The sequence below is a fragment of the Notothenia coriiceps genome, unplaced genomic scaffold, assembly GCF_000735185.1.
Source record: "Notothenia coriiceps isolate Sejong01 unplaced genomic scaffold, NC01 NC01_scaffold00026422, whole genome shotgun sequence".
NCBI classification, from domain to species: Eukaryota; Metazoa; Chordata; class Actinopteri; order Perciformes; family Nototheniidae; genus Notothenia; species Notothenia coriiceps.
Window position 1 is genome coordinate 1,099,122 of NW_011359123.1, and position 23,645 is coordinate 1,122,766.

The 23,645-nt window shown below is 40.0% G+C and overlaps 1 protein-coding gene across 4 annotated transcripts in view; it reads left to right on the forward strand.

Moving 5' to 3' along the window:
• The window catches only part of atp8a1 (ATPase phospholipid transporting 8A1), a 119,547-nt gene that overhangs the window by 57,844 nt on the left and 38,058 nt on the right, over window positions 1-23,645 (forward strand). For all 4 annotated transcript variants that reach the window (XM_010784558.1, XM_010784560.1, XM_010784559.1 and 1 more), the window contains 11 exons: window positions 2,835-2,907; window positions 7,571-7,676; window positions 9,114-9,196; window positions 10,601-10,650; window positions 10,922-10,991; window positions 11,683-11,767; window positions 12,522-12,661; window positions 14,394-14,532; window positions 17,257-17,321; window positions 20,881-21,053; window positions 22,653-22,836. In XM_010784558.1, coding sequence (XP_010782860.1) covers window positions 2,835-2,907; window positions 7,571-7,676; window positions 9,114-9,196; window positions 10,601-10,650; window positions 10,922-10,991; window positions 11,683-11,767; window positions 12,522-12,661; window positions 14,394-14,532; window positions 17,257-17,321; window positions 20,881-21,053; window positions 22,653-22,836 — 1,168 coding nt within the window. The remainder of the gene's footprint in view (window positions 1-2,834; window positions 2,908-7,570; window positions 7,677-9,113; window positions 9,197-10,600; window positions 10,651-10,921; window positions 10,992-11,682; window positions 11,768-12,521; window positions 12,662-14,393; window positions 14,533-17,256; window positions 17,322-20,880; window positions 21,054-22,652; window positions 22,837-23,645) is intronic.

The window sequence follows — 23,645 nt, forward strand, 5'->3', positions numbered from 1 at the left end:
GAACACAATACCTCAATGTGTGTACCTCTTTGTGCTTTGAGTACACTTTGGACGTGTTGTATGTGACTGTGGCTCTTGATTCACTGTGAATATCTGTTGATGTGAAAGAACAAATGTTCAATACCAGTGTGTGTATATATATATATATATATATATACTGTCGGTATGAGAATAAGTATTGGATTCTGAGTGGTTACATTTTGTGGCATCCTAACCGGCACTACATTTAGCAGGTATAAGTCTTTGCAGGTTGTTGTGTTGAGGCTGAAGCTGTGCAGCACACTCTCCTTCTCAGTTAACATCAAACTAACTTTGGAGGTGGTAGCTACACTCCCACATATTCTCTCTCTTGCACGTACAAACACACACATTCACACAGTCCTTTCTGAGATGCGTCTGCTACAGTGTGGAGATCTGCAGTAACAGCATGGGCGTGTCTCATCCATTCTGCATGGGGGATTGTGGCCTATTTGTAAGTGCCTATTATAACAAATGTTGAATCTTGCTTCTTTAAAGGAAGTTGCCAGCTTCCACGAAGGCATGTCTCTTTGGGCTGCTTTTTATTCTCCCTGAAACAACTGTTAAATATACTAAAGGTTGCTGAGTTAAAGGCTTTATTTGTACTCAAAACACTTTAGGGACATAGGACAAAGGAGAAGTAGTGGTTTGTTGCTTGATGATAGTTACAAAACAAACACAAAAACAGTCATTAATCATTCCAAGCAAACACTTTCATCTCGACACAGGTTAGTTGTAAATGTATTTCTTACAGGAAAGCACAACAGGTTTGATCAGCAACCATTCCCCAGCTGTTTACTGTGAACAGCCAGCACCCTTGTTCCCATGGTGACAGGACCTCTGCGTGCTGGCAGATAATCAATAGCTGACCGCTCTCCACATCGAGCTCCTAGCCTAAGAAATGTTATCAAGACAATCGACTTACTGAGCTCCTGCTGCAGAAGGAGAAAGCTTAGGGCCCCCTTCCCTGTACAAGGCTTATACACAATAATAATGACTCCATAGATTTTCTGCCTGTCTGTTTTCACTTTCATATTCGTATAGGGCTCTTTAAGGCTGCTAACATGCTTTATTCAGAAAAGCTATTTCACAGTTTGTGATACAGAAAAAACATCCTCCCTCAGTATATTTTTATAATACGCACGTGGAGCAAATGCAGTCTTTAATTGCTGATTTCTTCTTGACATATTCTAATAAAGCATTAATAAAGTGGGATACATTTCCCTCTTCTCTAGTGAATCTACAAAGGTGTAACGCAAAATCACCTGCAGCCTTGTTGTTTATGACCTTGCTGTGTTTCTCCTTTATTTCTTTCCTCTCAAACCTCTCGGCGGTTCAGTAGATGGAAGTATTACTGGCTGTTTGGCTCTTAGGGATCCGAACAGTGTACCCTGTGGGATTATAAAGACTAATGGCAGCCTCGGTAACATTTCCATCAAGCCCCAGTGCCACGTACAAATCTGCTGTCTGCCTGAGCTATAGGACTCTTTTTATCACAGAATCATTAATCGATCCCTGCTGGACGGCAAGCGAGCCGCTAGTTACAATTTAATGGAGAAAAAAACATATTTTTATTTTTTCAATGAAAAATGTCTGCAACCTCAAATCTTGTTCCAGTTCAGCATGACTCTGTTTTTGATGAAAGATTGTATCATATTTTCTTATGCTTTATTCCTAATGGATTGAAAAATATTGAACTATTTTGCATCTTGCCAATAACACAAATAATTTCTGGGACAAATATGAGACTACTTTATTTCCAGTGATTTACTAGGATTTGATTCCTGTATGAGTAATATGGTGTTTATTAGCTGCCAGAAATTCAGCCTGCTGTGTTGTTCCCCTACTTTATAAATGAAACAATGCAAGAGGAACTGCGTACAGTTCACAATTCCTCTTGCATTGTTTCATTTATAAAGTAGGGGAACACCATTTGTTATTCATGGGAATGACTGAAGGGAAAGCAAATGATATATATATATATTTAAAGAGGAACACAAATGGCTGTGGATTCTTTTTGCATCGTGAAATAATAATGTCCCATTTCAGGATGATCCTGCATCTGCCTGCATTGTACATCATATGACTAAAACCCAGGGGGAACCTGCATTTGCATTCTGTCTGCATTGATACTTTCCTTATCAAACGTCAATAATGTTGGCAGACAGTACTGGTCAACACCAGTTTCAGATCAGTATTGTGGTCTCATCTTGAGCTGAGATAATATTGGGATGATTAACGTATATTATTTAGTAACTATTTCCGATAAGCAGTAAATAGCTTCCATATTTTTTTCAGGAATTCCCTGGTTCCGGGTTTAGATTTGATGCTTTTCTTGTCATATAAGATAGTTTTGTTTCATGTTCGCCAGATGAAATTAACAATTTGATACGTCACATACAGCTGGAGACAGAATAACGATAGATGTTAGTTGCAGTTTCATCTTCAAGTTGTGGGCGGGAATACTGTGTGCTCTTGTTTGGCAGGCTGCACAGTGAGGACAACATCATTATAGAGCATTTGCTTAAAATGTGTTGGAATTTTTTTTACCATATTCTATTGAGGTTCCAAAAGAAGGAACTCTAATGTCATGCCTATTATTGTACTTGGAAGAGACGTTAAATAGTTGGACTTTTCTTAAAAACGGCCGTTGTCATAAGCATTGTTGATGTCGGAGTATGCCCTGACAACAGTGCAAATGAATTAAATGTGCTTTACTAATCTTGTATCACAGCAAGACGTTCCAGTTGGGTGTCAGAGTTATTAAGTATTCCAGTGTGTTCTGTCTTTTTGACTTTCCTGTCTCTTCTTTCCAGCCACAGCACCAACTCATCGGAGGAGGAGGGATTTAATGACCCGAGCTTACTGGAAAACCTCCAAAGTAATCACGTAAGTAATGTCAAGGTCCCCCCCCCACCCGTGTGATGGCTGCTTTCTGTTTAGCACAAAACTAAGAAGGATTGTGTAATGGTGTGCGGTTGTGTAAGGACATCTTGTCAACTAAAGTGGACTTTAGTGGACTTGTCTTTATGTGTGGTGAACATTTTCATTTTAAAATTTAAATTAATTTTACTTGGGTTCAAGAAAAGCGCTATAGAAAAATAATTTATTATTATTATTAAAATGCTATGATGGTAATGGCATGCTTAATTTAAGTCATTTTACTTCTATCAAAATGACATGTTTGGACATATAAATTAACTCTTTAATATCTGTTCGATTAAAATCCAACTGAGGGGTAGATTACTATTTAATTAACGAGCATTGTAAACACAGGCAGGTAAACAACCTAATTATTCTGACAGGATAAAGAGTTGCCTATTTGCTTATCCACTGTGGGGAACTGAACTGCTGCAGAGTGATTACATTAGTGTGAATGTATGAATATGAAGACTGCTCAAAAAGAACATCAGAAAATAAAATGTATAGCAGTTGTGTCTTTTGATTAAAACTGGGTACGTGCATTAGAAATCTGTCACAGGACTTTAGCAGTAAAAGCCACCTGTGGTAATGAAATGGGTGAACACTGTGATTGATTGGCTGCTTGAGTCACTCAGCTGCAGAACAGCGTGGGGGAGGCAAAATGTCACATCTAATTACATACAGTAGCACCGCCCAGGGAAAGGAGTAATCCCACTGATGTTTGCTTTGTTATGACAGCGCAATCTCTCCACACATTGAGTTTGTCTGGATTCTGCTTTAGTTTCATATTGATAGCCCCGTGCACACTGCTAATTATACTGCATAACCAACCACTGTTTGGAAACAGCACCCTCTCTAAATCCATCGTAATGATTTCTTCCTATTATTTATTTGTTGTGCTGATGAACATTTGATGATGTCTGAATATTGTAGCACTTTGGTGAGTCATAGTCTTTCCCTTCTTCTAGTCACCTTCTATAAAGGCTTCTGTCCTGATGCTGTCATATAATATGAAATGTAATATGTGTGACTCAATAATGGCCCACTAATGAAGGAATAATAAGACTTTCAGGGAAAAACTCTTTTACGCTTTATTGCAGAGAATAAGATACATTTCACTTGTGTTGCTGCTATAAATATGAAGCTACAGCCAGCAGCTGCTTAGCATAACAACTGAAAACAGGAGGAAATGGCAATCTGGCTAAAGATTTCTTTGGTAACATATACAGAACTTAGAGTGAAATGTTGCATCAAACTCCTAAACAGTGTGCAAAAATACAGAAAAAATAAACTTGAGGGAATATAATAAAGTGAGCAAAATATATTCACAATAGTAAACCTGGTTAAAAGTCATGGATTGAATTAAAGGTAATCTGAAAAGCACAGATACATTGGCTTTAGTGTATACATGAATGGAATTATTCCATGTTGCCTACAGTCTAATATATACATGAATGTCCTTGAGTGAATTTTCCTTCGAGAGAGTTTGCATTGCATTGTTTAAGGCTCTGAAAGCCTGTGGGAAGAAGCTCGTCCTCATTCTCTCAGTGTTTGAAATGTAACAGCACATCCATACTACATGAGGGTGGTGGGGGTCCTTATTACCCTCCTCGCTCTACTTATGCACTTCCTGTTGTTTACAGTAGGCTCTGCAGGGAGGGGAGCGCGGTGCGTAAAACGATAAATTCCGGGTTACATCCTGGTTTGCCGCAGTAACTTCCTAGAGTCTTTTCCTGGGATGACAGGACTCCAGGAAGTCAATGTTGCACTATTCTTTCGTATCTACTTGAATACGATAACACTACGACATAATCTACAACTTTCAAGCTATCAATGCTTCCCTCTCCCTTGTGTGCCACATAGATGCTCCACAAACCCATACATTTCATTTAACACCTTACGTTCTCACAGGTTCTCACAGGTTCTCACACTTTGTCCTTATGGCCTTCAGCGTACATCCTACTTAAACATTACTAATCCTTATCATTAACAACACTTTTGTGTTGCCGCAGGTAGGGCTGCTCGATTATGGCAAAAATCATAATCTCGATTATTTGGGTCAATAATTGTAATTGCGATTATTAGTTGACTTTGAAAACATCCATTTATCGGAGAAAAAAATGTGAACAGTATGTTTTTAACAGTTGATTACCCTGACATTTTAAGTATAATTCAACTGAAAAACCAAAAAAAAAAAAAGTAATAATAAAAAAATTATCGTTTTATTTAGATTACGTTGTTTTCGTAATCGTTGCAACCCATAATCGTAATCGCGATTAAAATACGATTAATTGAGCAGCCCTAGCCGCAGGCTATTCGTAGGAGTCTTGTTGATACAGTATTGAGGGGGAGAGGGGAATTAACAGTGCTGACAAAAATAAACATCCCCCCTGGTGCTTTTCATGTTCTCTTGAGTCACTGGACATGTTCTCCGCCCGCAGAGCTCCAGCAGCTCCGTGGGTGTTTGTTTACTCGCTCGCTCGTCTGGCCCGGGCACTGTGCTTCATTTTCTCTTGACCCTTCAACTTTTTCCACACTGGCCACGTCTGAAGTGATGAGTGTCTGTCACTGTTACCCTGGCAAAGATTACCCAACAGTCAGTGGGGGTGACGGCTGGCAGCACCGTATTAGCTGTCACTTCTAATTGTGCCATAAGAGCAACGCTCACAACGTGCCCTGCACTCTCTGCTGAGGTTATCTGGTTAGCAATCATGTGTGTGTTACATACTTGTGAGGACCCTCATGCGTTCCTCACACCATAACCCTAACCTTTGGGAAATATGTTAACTATTTTGTTTTGCTGAGTCAGGCGAGTTGATCAATACCACTCCTATCTGTGTCCATTTAATGAAGCTGGATCCAGGAGACAGTTATGTTAACTTAGCATTAGCAAATCAGGGGGAGACTGCTAATCTGACACTCTCCAAGGCTAAAACACAACAGGTTTTGGTTTTACTAGAGTTTTATGGGCTGGCCGCTGGACTATTTCTAAAACAAACACACACACACACACACACACACACACACACACACACACACACACACACACACACATACACACACTCTGACATGTCCTTCAGAGGATACCTGTCAACCCAGACCAGATTAGCATGCTGCTAGAAAGCAGAGGGGCTCTCACAGCCACATGGACTGTAATAGACTCCGTGTGCTTTCCTTTACAGCCGGCCCTTTGATTTGCCCCCCCCTCCATTCATTTTCTCCTTTGTTCCCATTAACATACCTCTCTCTCATCAGAGTTGCCATGGCCAACAGAAAGAGCAAATGTAACAATACCATGTGCGTGTGTACACAGATCTTTTTGGAGAAGAGAGGAAAACAGCAGATGTTTTTGAGTAATGAGCAGTCAACAATACATAACATGGCATTTTTTTGTTACATCTGCTGTAGAGTCTTTACGTCACCATTGGTTCATCTGGTGTTTATAATGTTGGTGAGCTAATAACATGAGCTTATCTTGCTATTGAACACATTTTTAACAACCTACAGCAGCCCGATTGCTGTTTGCTGTATGGTTCAAGTCCAGCGTAGCCCTGAAGCTAGCTGGTATCTGCCTCACCGACCAGAAGCTGGTGGTCCTCCAGACTCAGACAGGAGCCTCAGCAGATGCCTGTCCGAGCCTTCCCCTGGGCTAGTTAGTCATACGTTTCCCCATATTAATGTAAAATGCCCTCAGTGTACAGGTTAGGCCTTTTTTTCATTAACCAAAACAAGTTTATATTGCACGCACATGCATGAGCAGATGTCTGTGCGTGGGATCCTTCTGGCTTGTGACCAGCAGTCATTAGTCTGGCCGAACCTTTACTGCTGAACAGTGGAGCCACATGTGTTTCAAAAACTGACAAACCGGAAGGTGGCTTTGAACAATTTGAGTTAATGGAAATTAAGACAGATCTTTAGTTTAAGGTTATTTACTCCTGAATGAAAATACTGAATTTGTACCAGAGAGACAGGTTTGAAGTTGATCAGTTGAGCTTTTGGTATGATAGGCATGGAGAATACACTTTTTTTCACTGAAGTGAACTAATTAGTTTTATTTAAACAGTTGTTCATAGGTTATTCACTTTTCTCATTTGTTTTGCTGTTACCTGCCTTGCTAATATAAACTGTTTGGGATTTATGGTACTCTTTAGTTTTTTAGTTTACATATTTTCTAAATATTGTCAGTGGTTGCAAACCACACAAAGATACGCAGTGTGCCTTCCCAGCCTGATGAACAACACTAATGATGACATTGCCTGTGTTATGGTCTGAAACAAGAGCTAGCTTTACATTTCCAGCACTTGTGGTTTGGCTCTCTGCAACATTGCATGGAGATGTTAGTCTGAAAGTAAGCTCAACAGTATTTCCAAACAATTCCAAATGTTTGATTTGTGGATTACTTTATCTACTACATAGGTTGGACTGAACCCTCCTGATGTAGTAAACCTCATGCCACTAAAAGGTTTCAACAAATGCTAGGACTTTTACACAAATCTACAGTCCATACATACACGGTCTATCAGTGCTCTCTCTTTCTACAGTATCTCTCGAAGTGGTTATGTTTCTGTTTTGTTGTGACATGTTTTGTTAAAGAACATTAAAAGTCAAAGTGCCCTTTCTCTTTCTGTAGCCTACAGCTGCTGTCATCCTGGAGTTCATGACCATGATGGCCATCTGTCACACTGCAGTCCCCGAGCGCATCGATGGAAAAATCACTTACCAGGCTGCATCTCCAGGTAGATCACACCTCCAGAGCACAGCTAGTGGAATGCAGCTTGACGATTCATATTTGCACACACTTTATCATTTGGGATTTTTCTTTGCAGAGACTTTTCAAGTGTTCATGACTAAAACTAGGTATTTTGATATGAAGCAGCTAATCAGAATTACATTTTTAGATTTGAAGCTGAGGGCTTGTTAGTTACAATCATGCGAAACTATTGCTAATAAAGCACTGCAGATTGTTCTCCATGTCATGATTAGCTGTTACTTTTCTTGCTGCTAGGTGGCTAAGTTAAAGGGAATCTACATGTCCATAAATTGCAATACTTAAATTGCTTGCAGCTCTCTAATTTTGATTCAAGGTGCTTTCCATCAATGGTCATGTGTCCTTGATATGTTGAATTGTCCATCTAGTGACCTCTTTGCAAATGGATCAATCACTACAGCCTATGTGTAGCTGTAGTTCATTAAGCCTTTTTTCTAGTCATCAGTGCAGGAGAGCCAGGGGTTGCATTAGAAAATCAAATATCCTGTTTACAGAAAGCATGGTGTGTGTCACTTTGATTCTTCGAGCCTCACTTTGATCCCTCAGTCTCTCTCACATGCAGGAGTGAGACATCTACCACTTTAACGTGTTTCCTTTCCACAAAACCATTGGTGTTTGAGAAGGTCAAACAACAACTGCAACTCTACATAGTGGTGCTTTCGTGTTTTACGAGAATGACTGCAGGTTAAAGCATTTGCACAATGGCTTCACCACTTAGACACAGTGGTTGCCCCTAGCAGCACTTTGTACATTTCCTTAAAATGAGTTCCTTCCTAATGAAGTCTGAAATTGTCAGTATGCTTTAAGGCTCAGATCTTTGATCCAAATGTAAACAAAGAAGGTATTCTCATGGGAAACAATAAAAAAGACAGCCTCTGAAGCTTATGTTATTGCCGAATTGATTGACACGCCTTTCAGTATATTATCAAACACAACTAAATAAAATAAGTGTACTAATGTTTCTGGCTACATCAGTACATTAGTGGGCAAGAATATCGATTGATTAAAAGGGCATTACAATAACCGCACAAAGCACTGCTGATTCTCTTCATCTAACATTTTGCTCTTGATAAGAGAGATGACTTTTTGTTGCCTGATTGCTTAACATAATCATGGTCTTATGGAGCTTTGAGGTTTGGAGTAGAGCGGGGAATAGCTGCAAAGACAAGGGTGGTTAAGTGAACTGTAAAAAACAAGCAGAAAGCTTTTTTCTCGCCCTGCAGCATCCTCATGCAAGCTGGTCCACAGCTCTGTCACTGCCCTCATTGTGGACATGTTTTGAGACTTCTAGTTATATTTGTGAAATGTATACATGGTTATTATTTCTAATGTTCAAATTCCAGGTTATCTTGAGACGGTTTTGTGTGTTTATCTGAAACAGTGTGGGTTTTGTTTTTCTTTAAAGATGAAGGAGCACTGGTGAGAGCAGCACAAACCCTTGGCTTTGTGTTTTCTGGTCGAACCCCAGACAGCGTGATTGTGCAAATGGTAAGTTGGGCTCTGCAAGTTGAATGAAAGGCATGCAAGCTATTGGTACTGATGGATGGCTCCACTTCATCTTTAATATGAGTATCATGACCCTGTAGTATGACCTCAAACAGAAACAGAGACTATCTATTCTCTGATAAATGTGTGACACTAATAACAAGGGTATTTGCTGACATTTTAGGTACTTGCTTTATACTTTAAGCTTTTTTCTGTCATTGATGGATAGTTCTTTCCACAAATGTCATTTCTTTACCAGTTCATAAGCTTTGAAATATGCATAATGTTCAGACATAAAACACAGGAGAGACAAACATTAGGATGTGCTCTGCTTAACAATACAGCTTTAGTTTTGACATTTTCTTATGATTATTTATCAAAGGAATATTATAAAAGTTTACACTTGTAGAAGTTGCACCTCACCAAGTTGTACTACAGACGACCCCCAGTGAAAAGTCAATTGTTTTTACACTTGCACTTTTGTAAGGGTTCATCGAACCAGACATTACTTTCATTTTAGAGCCTTTTCTTATGATAGATCTAGGCTAGCTCCGGTCTGTATGCTAAGCTAAGCTAAGCTAACCGCGTGCTGCTCCATCTACATGAGATCTGATAAGAGAAAGCTTTATTGATCCTTCAGAGGGGAAATTCAGTTGTTGCAGCAGCAGCACAAATGCAGTAATAGCAGAGATAACAAAGAGAGTTGAATAAATAATGAATACGGAGTCTTCAAGCACATCACGTAAGAATTCAAACAAGAACATTAGTGACATTTATAGAAGCAGTTTTACATACATGCTTATAAACCACAATGCACATCAAACTAATTGAACATGAAGTTGTAGTGTCCCTGGACAGTTACTTAAATATTTCTCTTGGAAATTGTTTTTATTTTGTTCATACATTTAAAAAAACAGTCTTTAGAAAATGAAAATGGAAAATGCTGAACATTACATTTGATTACATCCTGAGCTGCTGCTGCTGCGTGCGTCCTCTCCAGAGATCCGGTCACTCATCCTGCTGTTTCCTTAATTGGCTAACCTGATGATTGCACTCAAAGAGGCGGAGGCAGAAAGGCCAAGGCCATTTTCAAATGATTTGTTCTTCTGCTGAGAACATCTTGTCTCTAAGATGTTTGTCCAACTTAACCTTTATTAGGCCTTCTTAAGCTCTCAGCATCTATTCAATCACTCCGTCTTGTACTTCGCGGTCTCTACAACTGAGGAAGTTAATTTAATTTGACCTTGTTATTCTGCCTCCATCGGCCCAGTGCATGCAGCTGATAAACACATTTAAGGTATAATTAAGGCTGATTTGAGGAGAGTGGCTTGCAGATGAGTTCCCTGAGTGAGGATGAGAAGTGGCCTATTTTTCAGTATGTTAACACGTGTTTCTCTTTGGATTCAGCCCGGGACAGAGGAGAAGTACGAACTCCTTCATGTGCTGGAGTTTACAAGGTAAACTACTGATAACAGCTATATTGTTTTCAAAGGTGTAAATGTATGATCCTTGAAGAAGATCAGAGTTCATCATCTTCCTTTTGCTCGAATGATTTCTACTAATTAATAGTGTGACCGTAGTGTGATTTCTATATTCAGCAGACATTTGCTCGCTCGAAACCGTACGTGATAATTTGCTATAGTGGCTGTAACACCCTATAATGCGATTCCATTGCTCTCTCTCATTAACCCACCCTTCTTCTCCCTTTCTCGCCTTTTTCTCTCACAGCACGAGGAAGAGGATGTCAGTCATCATGCGCACTCCATCTGGGAAGATCCGCCTCTACTGCAAAGGAGCTGTGAGTGTCTGTCTCTCTCCATGGCAACGCATGACAGCCCATCACCATTACAGCACGCGCACACACACACACACACACACACACACACACACACACACACACACACACACACACACACACACACACACACACACACACACACACACTCACACCAACCCTAGTGTCGAAGGCTCAGAAGCATAAAGCTAGATCACCATATTTCACACATGGGTATCTCTGCGAAATAAAGATTATACAAACATTTACAGGAAGGTGCTCGGCTACTAGCAAATATCCGACCAGCCTTATCCCTCATTTGTACAAATACATTCAGTATAACATCATCTTTTTGGTGCAATTGACATTTTAGGGTAATACGTTGCTCTATATTCTGTTATGAGTTAGTCTTGTTAATGATTAGATTTTTTTATGTTATTAAAACACATTCCTAGCAGAATAGTTGATCCATTTCAGGATCCAGATACGTTTGTCGAGTATCGATTCACCCCCTTGTTCCCTCACAGCTTTTTAAGCGCATGATTATTTCAGTATAAAAAGCTTTTTCAAGCAAATCTGATTAGGAGATGAAAGGGCAACTGAGAACAGAGAGAGCTGGATTCTAGCTGAAACACACATGTGTGCTTTAGTCCAGGAGGTTCCTTTCCTTCCACTCGGGGTGTCAATAACCAATGAGTGTGTGTTTCCCCTTCAGGACACCGTGATCTATGACCGCCTGGCAGACAGCTCGAGGTACAAAGAGATCACATTGAAACACCTGGAACAGTTTGCTACCGAGGGTGAGTGGACTCACATCGCCCCCTGTCTGCCAAAAGTTAAACACCATAGGATGCTTCAAATCTACAGTATACACTTCTGTATTCCTCCCTTATTATCACCACTGGATCATCAGCTGCAGCAATAGAAGTTGTTTCCATAGAGCCTATCCTCCTATGTCATTACTGTATGAAACCCTACATGAGTATGATGAAGCTGTGTTAAACGTACGCAGTGGAGCTGAAAGAAACTGCATCAGACCCTCCTTTTTGTTCTGTGTCCATACTGCCCCCTTGTGAGACACCAGCAAAATGATGTCATTGGGAATATTTGATGTCGGCTAAAAATAGCATCCAGGACAGAGTGTGAAGATCTTCAGTAGCTGTTATTTTGAGAGGCTTGAATAAGATATGACTTCCTTTCTCTCTGGCAAAAACAATGACCTATGAATAAGCACATATCTGTTATATGCGTTGAACATAGAATCTAGATATGAACAAAGATATTTGAATTTCATGTATTTATCTGAATATAATCTGGTTATTTATATATATTGTGTTAGCTGTTGAGTTAGGTCATGCTAAAAATAGCTTTAAATGTAGTATTTATTGTATAGAGGGGCTTAAAAAGTACAGATTAGAGATCACCAACAGTTTGAATGCACAGATCTCTCTGAACTACATACATGTAGAGTTTAATCTGGTCATTAAATCTCAGTTTTATAATGTAAAGTCATGACATTTACCCAGGTGTATTGAGTCTGTTTTCCTCTTACAGGACTGCGCACTCTGTGCTTTGCGGTGGCAGACGTCAGTGAGTCGTCCTATCAGCAGTGGCTGGAGATCTTACACCGAGCCGGCACCTCCCTGCAGAACAGAGCCCTGAAGCTGGAGGAGAGCTACGAGCTGATAGAGAAGGTTTGTGTGGTGTCAGTTCCTGATGCCATGGCTTCCTGCTAATCCCGGCATCCTGCTTTTTTTGAGGGGTGATTTTCCTTGTTCTGGTTTGCATACAAAACACATTTTTCATTGGCTTCAGTTCATCTTAAGAAAGATACGGCTAGCTATTGGGGTCAGTGCGATCACACGTGGAATAGTGGAAAAAAACGTTTTTAAAAGATCGGGTTCACCAGCAGGTGGAATTTGTTTTCTGTGAGGTGGGTCTTTGTGGAAGTGGTGGTCAACACAGGAAGCCACAGTCGTTAATCAACCACTTGGCACGTTCCTCATGACTGCTCCTGCCTGCCCAAAACAAATGGAGCTAATCAATCATGAAAAAAACATAAAAGCTTTCAGAGAGGAAAATGTAATGTGCATTGCTTAATGTGGCACTGATGCTAACAGGGTTTAGGGTTCATGGCCTTCCATATTTAGAAATGCATACAGTAACCCCACAAGGGGGCACAATGGAGTTGCAGTGAAATGTAAAAGATAAAACACTTGGCAGTTTAAAGTCATCTGAAGTTGCTCCTTCATCATCTCATACACAAAATGCTCCAATGAGAGTAATGACATGTCAGGATGTGATGAAGTGCATCTTGCTCAGCCTGAATAGGAACTAGTTAGTGATACAAAACATGACTTTTCTTTGTTATTGATTAAACTGAGAGAACTATGCTTTATTATGACCTAATCCTTCAATTAAATATAATTATGAATTATTATAGATGGTTGTCACTAATATAAATTGGTATAATAATCATATTTACTATTTCCTACCCTCGTATATTATTACAGTATGTGCTTCCTTAGTAAGTACATGTGAAGTAAGACTTTGAAGGAAACGTTTCTCATGAACCTTTCTGATTTCTTCAAGCTTAAATGGATTATTTCTGCACTATAGCTAAGCCAACTTCCAGGAACTAGACAGACTCTTTCCGGGAAGACCATCAGACGGCCATCTGATACAAGTTGCTACACTGCAGCCTCAGTTAGCAAAGTTAAACTTATTTTCTTAAAACCCAAGAGAGAATCTACCGCCCTTTGGCTATTCACTGATTGTTACGGTCCCACCCTGGTTTTAAGGTTAAAATCCTCATCCAAGTTCTTCATAAGCCACAAAGAGTGCCTTTTTAAAAACAACCACAGGAACAAGAGAACAACTCACATCAAACACGCAAATGAGGTCTCATCAGCTATAGTCGTGTTCTTCCTCAGGCAATGTTTTCCGTGCTCAGTGGTTCAAAAATGATTATAGAGGACAGAGCTACAGATGTACGGGCAGCACGGCTCAGGTCACAACTTAAAGAGCTTCCCCTGCCTTTCCTCTGCTGCTGGCTCCTGTCTCCCCTCCACCCCTGGGTCTCGTCAAATCGTTGGCCCATATGAGCCCACAACCAGCTCCACATAACCACCGAGGTTCCTGGGAAAAACACCAACCGTTTTTTGTGGGTGTTTTTTGTGAGGGAGAAATCGTGTCTGCAGATGAAAACACACTCAGTAACGAAAACCCCTTAAGCCCGTGGTGGTTTTCCTGGGTGATAAACAAGAGCAGCTGATGAAGGGGAAAACATGCCTGAACGAGTGACACAATCCGGGCGCACATGTTTCTCTGACACATGACGATCTAAAGGCCTTTCCTCCGCTTTCACCATGTGCTGGCTTTTTTTTATAGACTTATTTTCTGTTTCTCTACTCATTTCTGCTGTAGAACCTGCAGCTGCTCGGGGCCACCGCCATCGAAGACAAGCTCCAGGATAAAGTGCCAGAAACCATCGAGACTCTGATGAAGGCGGACATCAAGATCTGGATCCTGACAGGGGACAAACAGGAAACAGCTATTAACATTGGTGAGAGTCACACGCACTGCTGTAAAGTTGAGACTCACTAGATGACATGACATGACTTTTAGACACCGGTTTGGGTCAAGAGCCAAGAACAGTAGATGCTACATTTCCCATAATACAACTAAAATGTTTACTAATTAGACTCCTGGCTCCGAAATGCCCACTTCTCTCAAACCTCCCATCTGCAGTTGGCAACGCAGGTTTTCTGTTAGAAAAAATAAATCTCAAAGCTAAACGAAAAAGACAAATATAAACTGACTTCCATGTATTAAATTGGTATAGTGCATTTAACACTGTCTGCACACACTTGCTTTCATTAATAAGTCTGCATCATGACATGCACTGCTTGTGTACTTGGTCTCGAACCAAATGGAAAAAACCCCGTTGAACCTGATCCGTGTTGTGATAGATTGCATGCCAGCTTCTTACAGGTAGCCCAGTCAGCACCCTGTGTCATTCTTCACCCGGCGAGACAAACTACTGACAAGCTGAATGCTTCTCTGTCACACATATCTAGCAAAAGCATCTGTCGCAGAACGCTAGATGATGTATGAGCTTACTGCACCGACATGAAATAAATAACATGCATATGTACACAGGGAGGCAGCTCTCACGTATCTGGCTCCCCCAGAGGGTTTTAGCCCTGCAGATGTTATCAGAAAGGGGAACTCTGGTCCACCAGTTCCAGTTTAGTCTCCTTAATGGTGTTGCCGCTCTTAGATGTGCTTGATTCACATTGAACACAGCCAACATTTGAACACAGAGTCCAGATAAATAGATACGAAAAGTACCTCCGTTGTTGCTCTACCTACCTACCACTGTGGCCTGCCTGAATCAGCCCTTTGTGCCCACCGTGCCCAGATGTGCGGGAGCTATGCAGAAGCACATGCTCGCTGGAAGTATTTTTACAGGACCGCCATTTGACTAAGTTGCTCTGTAAAACCTCAGCTCAATATTGACTTTGTTTTTACTATTTTCCTCACTGAAAGACGATCCCCATTGCCAGGGTTAATGGTGCACGTTTTGCCACGTTTAACTGGTGAATTTGGCCCATCACATTGAGATTATTCTACATTTCAAGGTGGCCCGAACCACCCAAATTTCACTCTTGGCACAGAATATTTGGCACACATGCAGTTGAGTTTAATACTTTTACTAATAAAATGATATTTAAAGAATGCGTGTTTTTTTTAAGGCTGTAAAGACTGTCATGCTTCAGTTTGCCCCTAATCCTGAACTGTCATTAAATAATATACAACTACTCCGGCTCAGTGGCTCCGGGGAAAGAGCCATGTTTGCTCTGAAGCTGCGAGTTGTTTGTTAGTGGGATTTAAATGTACTTAATTCTTAGGAAAGTTCAGAACCAGAATTTGGTGAAAGGAAAGTGCCCGTACTCGGCTTGTCGGGAAACACTATACAATTTTATGAAGGCGTCACAAATAAAAAGCACATAAAGAAATGCTTAAATGATATTACATTTGGCAAGAGGATGCATCATCCCTGGCAGAAAGACACACCCCTTATTTCCTACACAAATATACCTTCTCACCTATTTCACCATGAGCATTCCTTTTTTGAGGTTCTTCCTCTCAAAATGAAGATTTCCCTCTGTTACTAAACCTTTTGTCTTTAATTTAATGTCGCCCCTATGGCAACTTTTAAGTTCTCTGTGATCGGAGTGTCCCTGTTACACATTCCTCAAGTCCTGTGGGAGCAGTGTTTAGTTCCGCTGAGATGGAGCAAGGCTAGGAATTCAACTTTCTCTGGTGAAATTAAAAAGGGCAGTCAAATGAGCTTAAGGTAAACACATTAAGCGGAAGGGCTGTGGCAGGAACTGACGAGGGGGAAGGCAGTGTTGAGATGGGGAGACATTTTTCCTCACATTGGCACATTTTTGGACGTTTGCCCCTTTGCACTTAAGAAAACAATCTGCCAGAACCTGACCTTGTTTGGTTTTGACTCTGGAGGTGAAACCCTCTCATTTCCTCGTGCAAGGCCCCCTCTGTGAATACTGTGTGTGTTTTTGTATTTTCTGCATAATCTTATCTCAGTTACACTCACAGAAAATGCCACCCATGTATTCACAAAACATGGGCTTTGTGGTAACTGCCTTAGAGAAACGAAAATCCCCTTCCAGACAGAAGCAAAGTGTTGAAGCCCACAAATATGTGTGTGGTTATGCCACAGATGGCAACCTTTTCATAGCCAAGGGTCTAAACTGAAGGCTTCACTCATGGTTGGAGAAACATTTCTGTTTTCCCCGATCGGAGGCTCCCTCTACCACCTTGCTGGTGACCCAGAGCATCTGTCCCGGGCAAGAGCTGAGGGAGTGCTCCCCAGGGAGCCATGTTGGGTAACTCCGAGTTGTAACTGCCTATTAAAACAGGAAACTGACAAACTCTTGCAAACCAAACTCATTAGTCATGTCCTGAGACACTGGCTTTGAGCTGTAACATTTTAATTGGTGACCTTTAAAACGTTTTGCAACGTACTGTTTTGTCCTTTATTTCTTTGATTTAGATCATTTGTCTGTCTTTTTATGTATTCAATCGGTGTGTGTGCAAGGGGTTTTGGCCCCGATCAGTAAAGTTAGCTACCTCAAAGGAGTAATAGAATTTGATGTAGTTATTGAATTCATTTAAAGTACTTCCTGCTTGAATGCTTACTTTCCAGTCCTTTCAACTTTTCTAAACTGGCTTCTTTCCTGTTTTCTTTATTTCTTTATAGGACATTCCTGCAGACTACTGACCAAGAACATGGGCATGCTTGTGGTCAATGAAGACACTCTTGATGTGAGTATTTATTCAATGTATTGCTGACAAAACCAAAAACCAAACCAACCAAGCGAAACAATGCTCACAATTATTTTCAAAAATGTTTTACTAGGACTTTTGCCTCTTCTTGTCCAAACATCACAAACCGTTTCTCTTGGGTCAGTCATGCAATCCATCAACTTCAATGCTAAAACAATGTAACCTGATTGTCATTTGCCTCATGCCTGCATCTTTCAGCCTTTTCAGAACAGCTGACTATAAATAGAAACTCCATACTCTACAGTAGATAAATGATTTAAAGTCATTTCTACTCACTTTTTAAATTTCCAATTCACATCTGTGTTTGCTAATTCAACAACGAAACAACAAAGGTGCATCAGAGGCCAAGACTCGAATCAATACAACTTTACGAGTTATTCATATTTTGACATATTTTAATCAGTTTTTTTTATTTAATTGATATGACTTATTTACAATTTAGCACCTATTATATGATTACTGTATTTTTAGTAGTTTGGACGTTGTGATCTTTAAGGCCCTGACACACCTACCCAATTTTGGGAGTCAGAGGCATGACGGACGGCCTTCACTCACGTCAGCCAGTCGTTAAGCGTGATAAATGAAGTTTAGGTAGAAATCTGGGCTCGGTGCATTCATGAGGCATGCGGACCGGCGCTTTGAAATGTCAGCTCTCATTCTCCTGTGGTTGAACAGATGCTTACACAAGGCAGTTTGTTAGAAAGCTCTCCTCCAGCACTGAGGAGCCACAGAGGAGCAGGAAGCAGGGCTGTAATTCTCTGTGCTCTTGTGCTGTGAGAGAGAGTCATTGCAGCATGTCTTCCCTCTTCGTTGTGTTTATAAATGCTTATCAAAGGCTGGACAAAGTTTAAGTCATGTGCTGTAATAAATCTCACTAGAAAATGCAATTCCCCGAGTGAAACTTAGTCTCAAAGGTACGGTTATATCATTTCGAATAGCTCTGTCTTCCAGTCAGCCTCTTTAATAATGTGGAGAGCTAACAGCGCTTGTTGAGTGTTTATCTATTAATCTTTATGAAACACAGTCACACATTATTTACATTTTTGTATGTTTTTGTATGTGTTTAACTTGTATACAAATAATGAAAACAAGCTGCTTGGGAATTTTGGTTTGGAAAATGATGATTTACAGCCTAAACACTCACTTACTGTGGTGAGCTGTAGTTCAGCAAAGTAACAAACAAGTACATTTGTAACTGAGGTCCAAGGTCTCTTTTGTGGGTGGCTTTAGAAGTCTAATAAAGATGAGGACATTACATCCATACAAATGCCCAGATTCCACATCGCGAGTGTCACGTCCTGTAGGCTAAATCACAAGTGTCTATGTCAACAATAGAGCTCAGTCTTAATGGGAAGCTCTTGTGGATTTCTGAATGGACAGCACATACCCAATCTAAAGCCAAACACTAGCTAGTCACATCGGCAAAACTGCTCATTATAGCCATAACAAAGAGGCTTTAGGAGGAGACATGTAGCATTAGTGCTAACATTCCTCGGTGGAAATTAGGGACTAAATGGCCATCCTACTTGAGGAAATGGTAAACTTTGCTTATCGCATGTGATTAATAGTATGTGCTCTGAGCAAAGTGTGATCTTCCTCCTACATATGGTATACACACACACACACACATACACACACACAGATGTCTCTTAAAAGCATCATGTAAAGTTTACATTTTTTGCTTTGCGATGGAATATAGATATCAGAGCTTGAATTGTGCACACACACACACACACACACACACACACACACACACACACACACACACACACACACACACACACACACACACACTGCTCTCCGTCCCTTGCTGTTTTACAGACCCCAACAGGGCTGGTTAAGTCCTCGCAGCTGCTTTCTGCTTGTATCCTCTTGCTCAGTTTCTCTCCTCTGTTAATCCATCATCTCTTTCTGTGCGTGTCTCTCACTCTGCTTCTCTCGCTTTGTGTAACGTAAAGCCCGTCTCCAAATATTTCCTTTAAGCTGGGGTTTCAGAGTTTTGTTATGCCAAGCCAATGTTGCCTGGTCCCTGTGGTACAATCGGACTGCTCTGACATATCTGACCTCAGCACCAAGCCGGACCCCCCTCCTCCTTCAGTAATGCTAATGGCCGACATTAATGATTACAGCTGTTTGAGCGTCTGCATGTCATATTAGGTTTGATATCCTGCATTGTATCATTGTTTGCTTCTGCCAATTTTGAGTCATGTAACTGTGTACACCTGTAAAGCATTACAGATATCATTCCATTGCAAGAAGGGGCCTCTGTTATATTTCTGTACTTATGAAGCCAGGTTATTTCTGAAGATATTTTTTTTGACTTCTTTTGTCAAAATAAACGTATTAAATTAAAACATTTCATGCATAGAGCTGCAGCGATTATTCAAATAATCGATAAGTCAATCTACAGAAAAATAAACTCCAACTATTTTGGATTTTGTCTTAATTGTTAAAGTACATTTTTATTTAAAGGAATGATTTTCTCCAGCTGCTCAAATATGACGATTTCCTGTTTTTCTTAGTTATATTTATTATCAAACTGAAAATCGTAATATTTTGCTCCGACAAAACAAGACATTTACGTTCATCACCTTGGAGCTGAGATTGCATATTTCCTTACCTTCTGACATTTTAATCACCAAGCAATAATCTGGAAAATAATCTTCAGGTTATTCGAAAAACACTTGTCCCTCAGAAAATGGTTGCACACAGAAATAGTTTTTTCATTATGGCTTCACCATCTGTGGTGAAAATGATTGAATGATGAATTCAATGATGATCTCACCCTTGCATCCATCCACTCCACATGCCTCCATCCAACAGGACAGTAAATGCTCTTGTCAGTTTAATATTTACGGCTTTTCACCATCACTCATCATCATAGCTGTATATACTGTATAAGCAAACCTGATCCATTCTCAGAACTCGTCTGTGTTATCACCTCATGGAGAAGGTCTGAGCATGGGAAACATAATAAATATCAAACATTTCTAGAGCAGCTGTTCCGCAGCAGTTTGGGATTAGCAAGAAATATATTGAACTCTAATGTGAGAGAGAACGAGGTGAATATTTCCTGTTTTTCGATGAATGCCACTAGTAACTGAGGTGAAACAAGCATTGGAGGAATTTAGGGGAATACATTTGTTGCATGTCCCACTACAGCAGATCAAATCTTCTACAATGTAACAGCAATGCATTTTACTGTGGTTCAGTATCAATCCTTCTCATTCTCTAGGCTTCTCATATCTTGGATTAACAGTCATCATGTGTCAATCAAAAACAAGAAAATACAACTAACTAACAAAAACATTCAATGGTTTTACAAGTTTATTTGACATGTTCTTATACTCCATAAATCATCTCAATTTCAACACATATTATGAATCTGTTATGCAGCCTTGATGCCAGACCAATATCATAACAATTGTATAATATTTGAATATATCTCTTCTTGCAAGTCTAACACAGAAGGCTTTAAATGATGATGACTTATTACACTAATTAAACTTATATTTATGACTTGTTTTCCATTACACAGAGAACGAGGGAAACGCTGAGCCACCACTGTGGAGTCCTGGGAGATGCCCTCTACAAGGAGAACGACTTTGCTCTCATTATTGACGGGACGACTCTGAAATACGCGCTCACATTCGGAGTGCGACAGTACTTCCTGGACCTCGCCCTGTCCTGTAAAGCTGTCATTTGCTGCAGGTAAGATTTATTCTTTAAACAATTAAATGAACAATAAACTCTTCTGACCAAAATGAAAAACGATTTTCCTGCTACAAAGACTTTATGTACCCAATCTGTTTCTGCAACTTAAATAAACCACACAAAATGTGTGTTCAAGTATCACACTGTACTGCACACTACTCACAAGGAGAAGTCATTGCCAAGTGTCCACTTTCAAGCAGCACATCAAAAAACATATGTATGTAGAGACTGAACATTCTTAAATGTTCCACTTTACGATGTCATCAAATGTTCAGACCGATAGCCCCAGACCCACAGATTTTATTATAGTATTAAATGAAGACAACTGCTCACAAATAAGAAGCAGAAAGCAAGTCTTTATTTTTTTTATTTTTTTTGCTTAAAATGAATTAAATTCAGATGAAAGTTGAGTGGTTAAACTGTAAAGTATTATGTATTTGCCACAAAGGTCGATTGGCCAGTGAGTATTTTATGGCAGCAGTTTAAAAAGTGTGTGGTTATAAATTTAAATGGCAACTTTCAACTTTATGCAGGTACACTGTTGAACTGCCCAGGCCACATAAATAATAGGAAGTACTTAAGTACTTAAGCAACCATGACGGCGTCTGAGGCCAGAAATCAGCACCAAGTTTTCAGAACAACAGCAAACCTTATGACTCGGTACATTGCATCAACATTCTTATTGACTTCCCCCCCTCCTACCCCTACCTGCCTTTGCCTTGTGCAAACTCTGTGGGCACCGAGAGACACCACGGGATGAATGAAGCCTCTTAAACCACGGAAAAGATAAACATTAACAATTTCACAGCTTAAGACAGACATGCAGTTTACGACATCATCTCTGGAGAATACCCCTGAACCTCTGGTGCTATGAGAGGAAGCTGTATGGAAGAATACAGACTTTGCAGTCAGTGAGGACTCAAAGTCAAGGTTGAAGCCTCATAAATGAAGTTATAAATTATTTCCAAACCATCACCTTATAATTGGCTCTACTTAATGGACCCAGAAGGAAAGGTCTTTCAGGCTCTCTTAGAGGAAGGAGAAACAGCAGCAGATTTATTTATTTTAAATAGCAGTGCACGGTTCCCCAAACTGTCCTTTTTATGCCACCTTTATTTTTTGTATTTTACCTCTTAAAAAATATTCATCTTCTTTGGAGTTGTATGGTTTTATTGTACTATGACACTACAATGTAGTCGTTTTTTACACAGAGGACTTTATCCAAAAAGTAAAAAATAATGACTTGAACTAACTGATCCTTGAGTGTAATATGTTAAGAAATAAGTACAGGGCTAAACTCAAGAAACAGTTCATTTATTTTAATGTTGGCTATAATAGGGATAGAAAAACAGCAGATTCAAACAGGCTTCTCATCGCTACCCAGGCATCTGCTCGTTTGTAATGATCAAATAAATATTACGCACAAAAAGCTTATTCTTAAAGTGTTCACACAGTTAGACATGACTGTCTGCACACCTCTGCCGACAATTATACAACGTTTTTTCAAACACCAATCTCAAGAATGCCATCTGAAAAAATGTCAAAATACCCATTGTTTAAAAATGTGTTGAATACTGTTCTTTTTTTTTTTTACAGAGTATCTCCTCTTCAGAAGTCCGAGGTGGTGGAGATGGTAAAGAAACAGGTGAAGGTGATCACGCTGGCCATCGGTGACGGTGCTAACGACGTTGGAATGATTCAGACGGCTCATGTCGGCGTAGGAATCTCGGGCAACGAGGGTCTGCAAGCCGCAAACTCCTCCGACTACTCTATTGCCCAGGTGAGTTTAGTGAGAAAACACATAAATATGAACTATGTCGTTTCCTCATTTGTATTGGAAGATGGAATATATAGGCATTTCAAATGGGAACATAACAAGTTATTGTTTAGATTTAAAATGAAAAACATATGTGACAGCTTTGTGTAACTGACTACCAACAGGATGGCTTCAGGCGATCAGAGAGGGTCAGAGATAACCATGCCACTCAATGTCTCATCATTTCTTTGATTACTGCAAAATGTATTCAGACTAGATTAACAGAAGACCATTTTCAATATGTAAATAGCTAAACAGTGCTGGATATACTTGTGAAACTTTTATTTGTAAGTAATTAAGCAGTGCCAGCAAAGCTTCAAGTATGCTTAGTATGCAGCTAAGCATGCTCAGTATGTAGGCAAGTATAAACATCATATAGAAAATAGCAAAAGATAAGATTTCAAGACTTTTGCAGTTTTAAAACATGAATTTAAACTTAAGCTGCAGGGGCATGCCCTCAATTTGCAGCAGTACATTGAAACCAGTGCCCATTTCTATCTCCCAATACTCAGATTCTGTCTGTCATTGTCTTCTCAAGTATAACACGTGTAACTGATAGCTTGGTACATTGTTCTGGGTAACAATAGGTCAAATGTCTGCTAGGGCATTAGCTTATAGAGTGAAGAAGTAACACCTGTAAAACAAGCATCTGGTGACACCCAACTCGCAACCCAACCACACAGAAACAGATCCCAGCAAAATGTTGCTCAAATACTTGCTTTTATCCTCATAACCAGTTTGTCTAAAACTCTGCTAAGATATGTGATACCCGT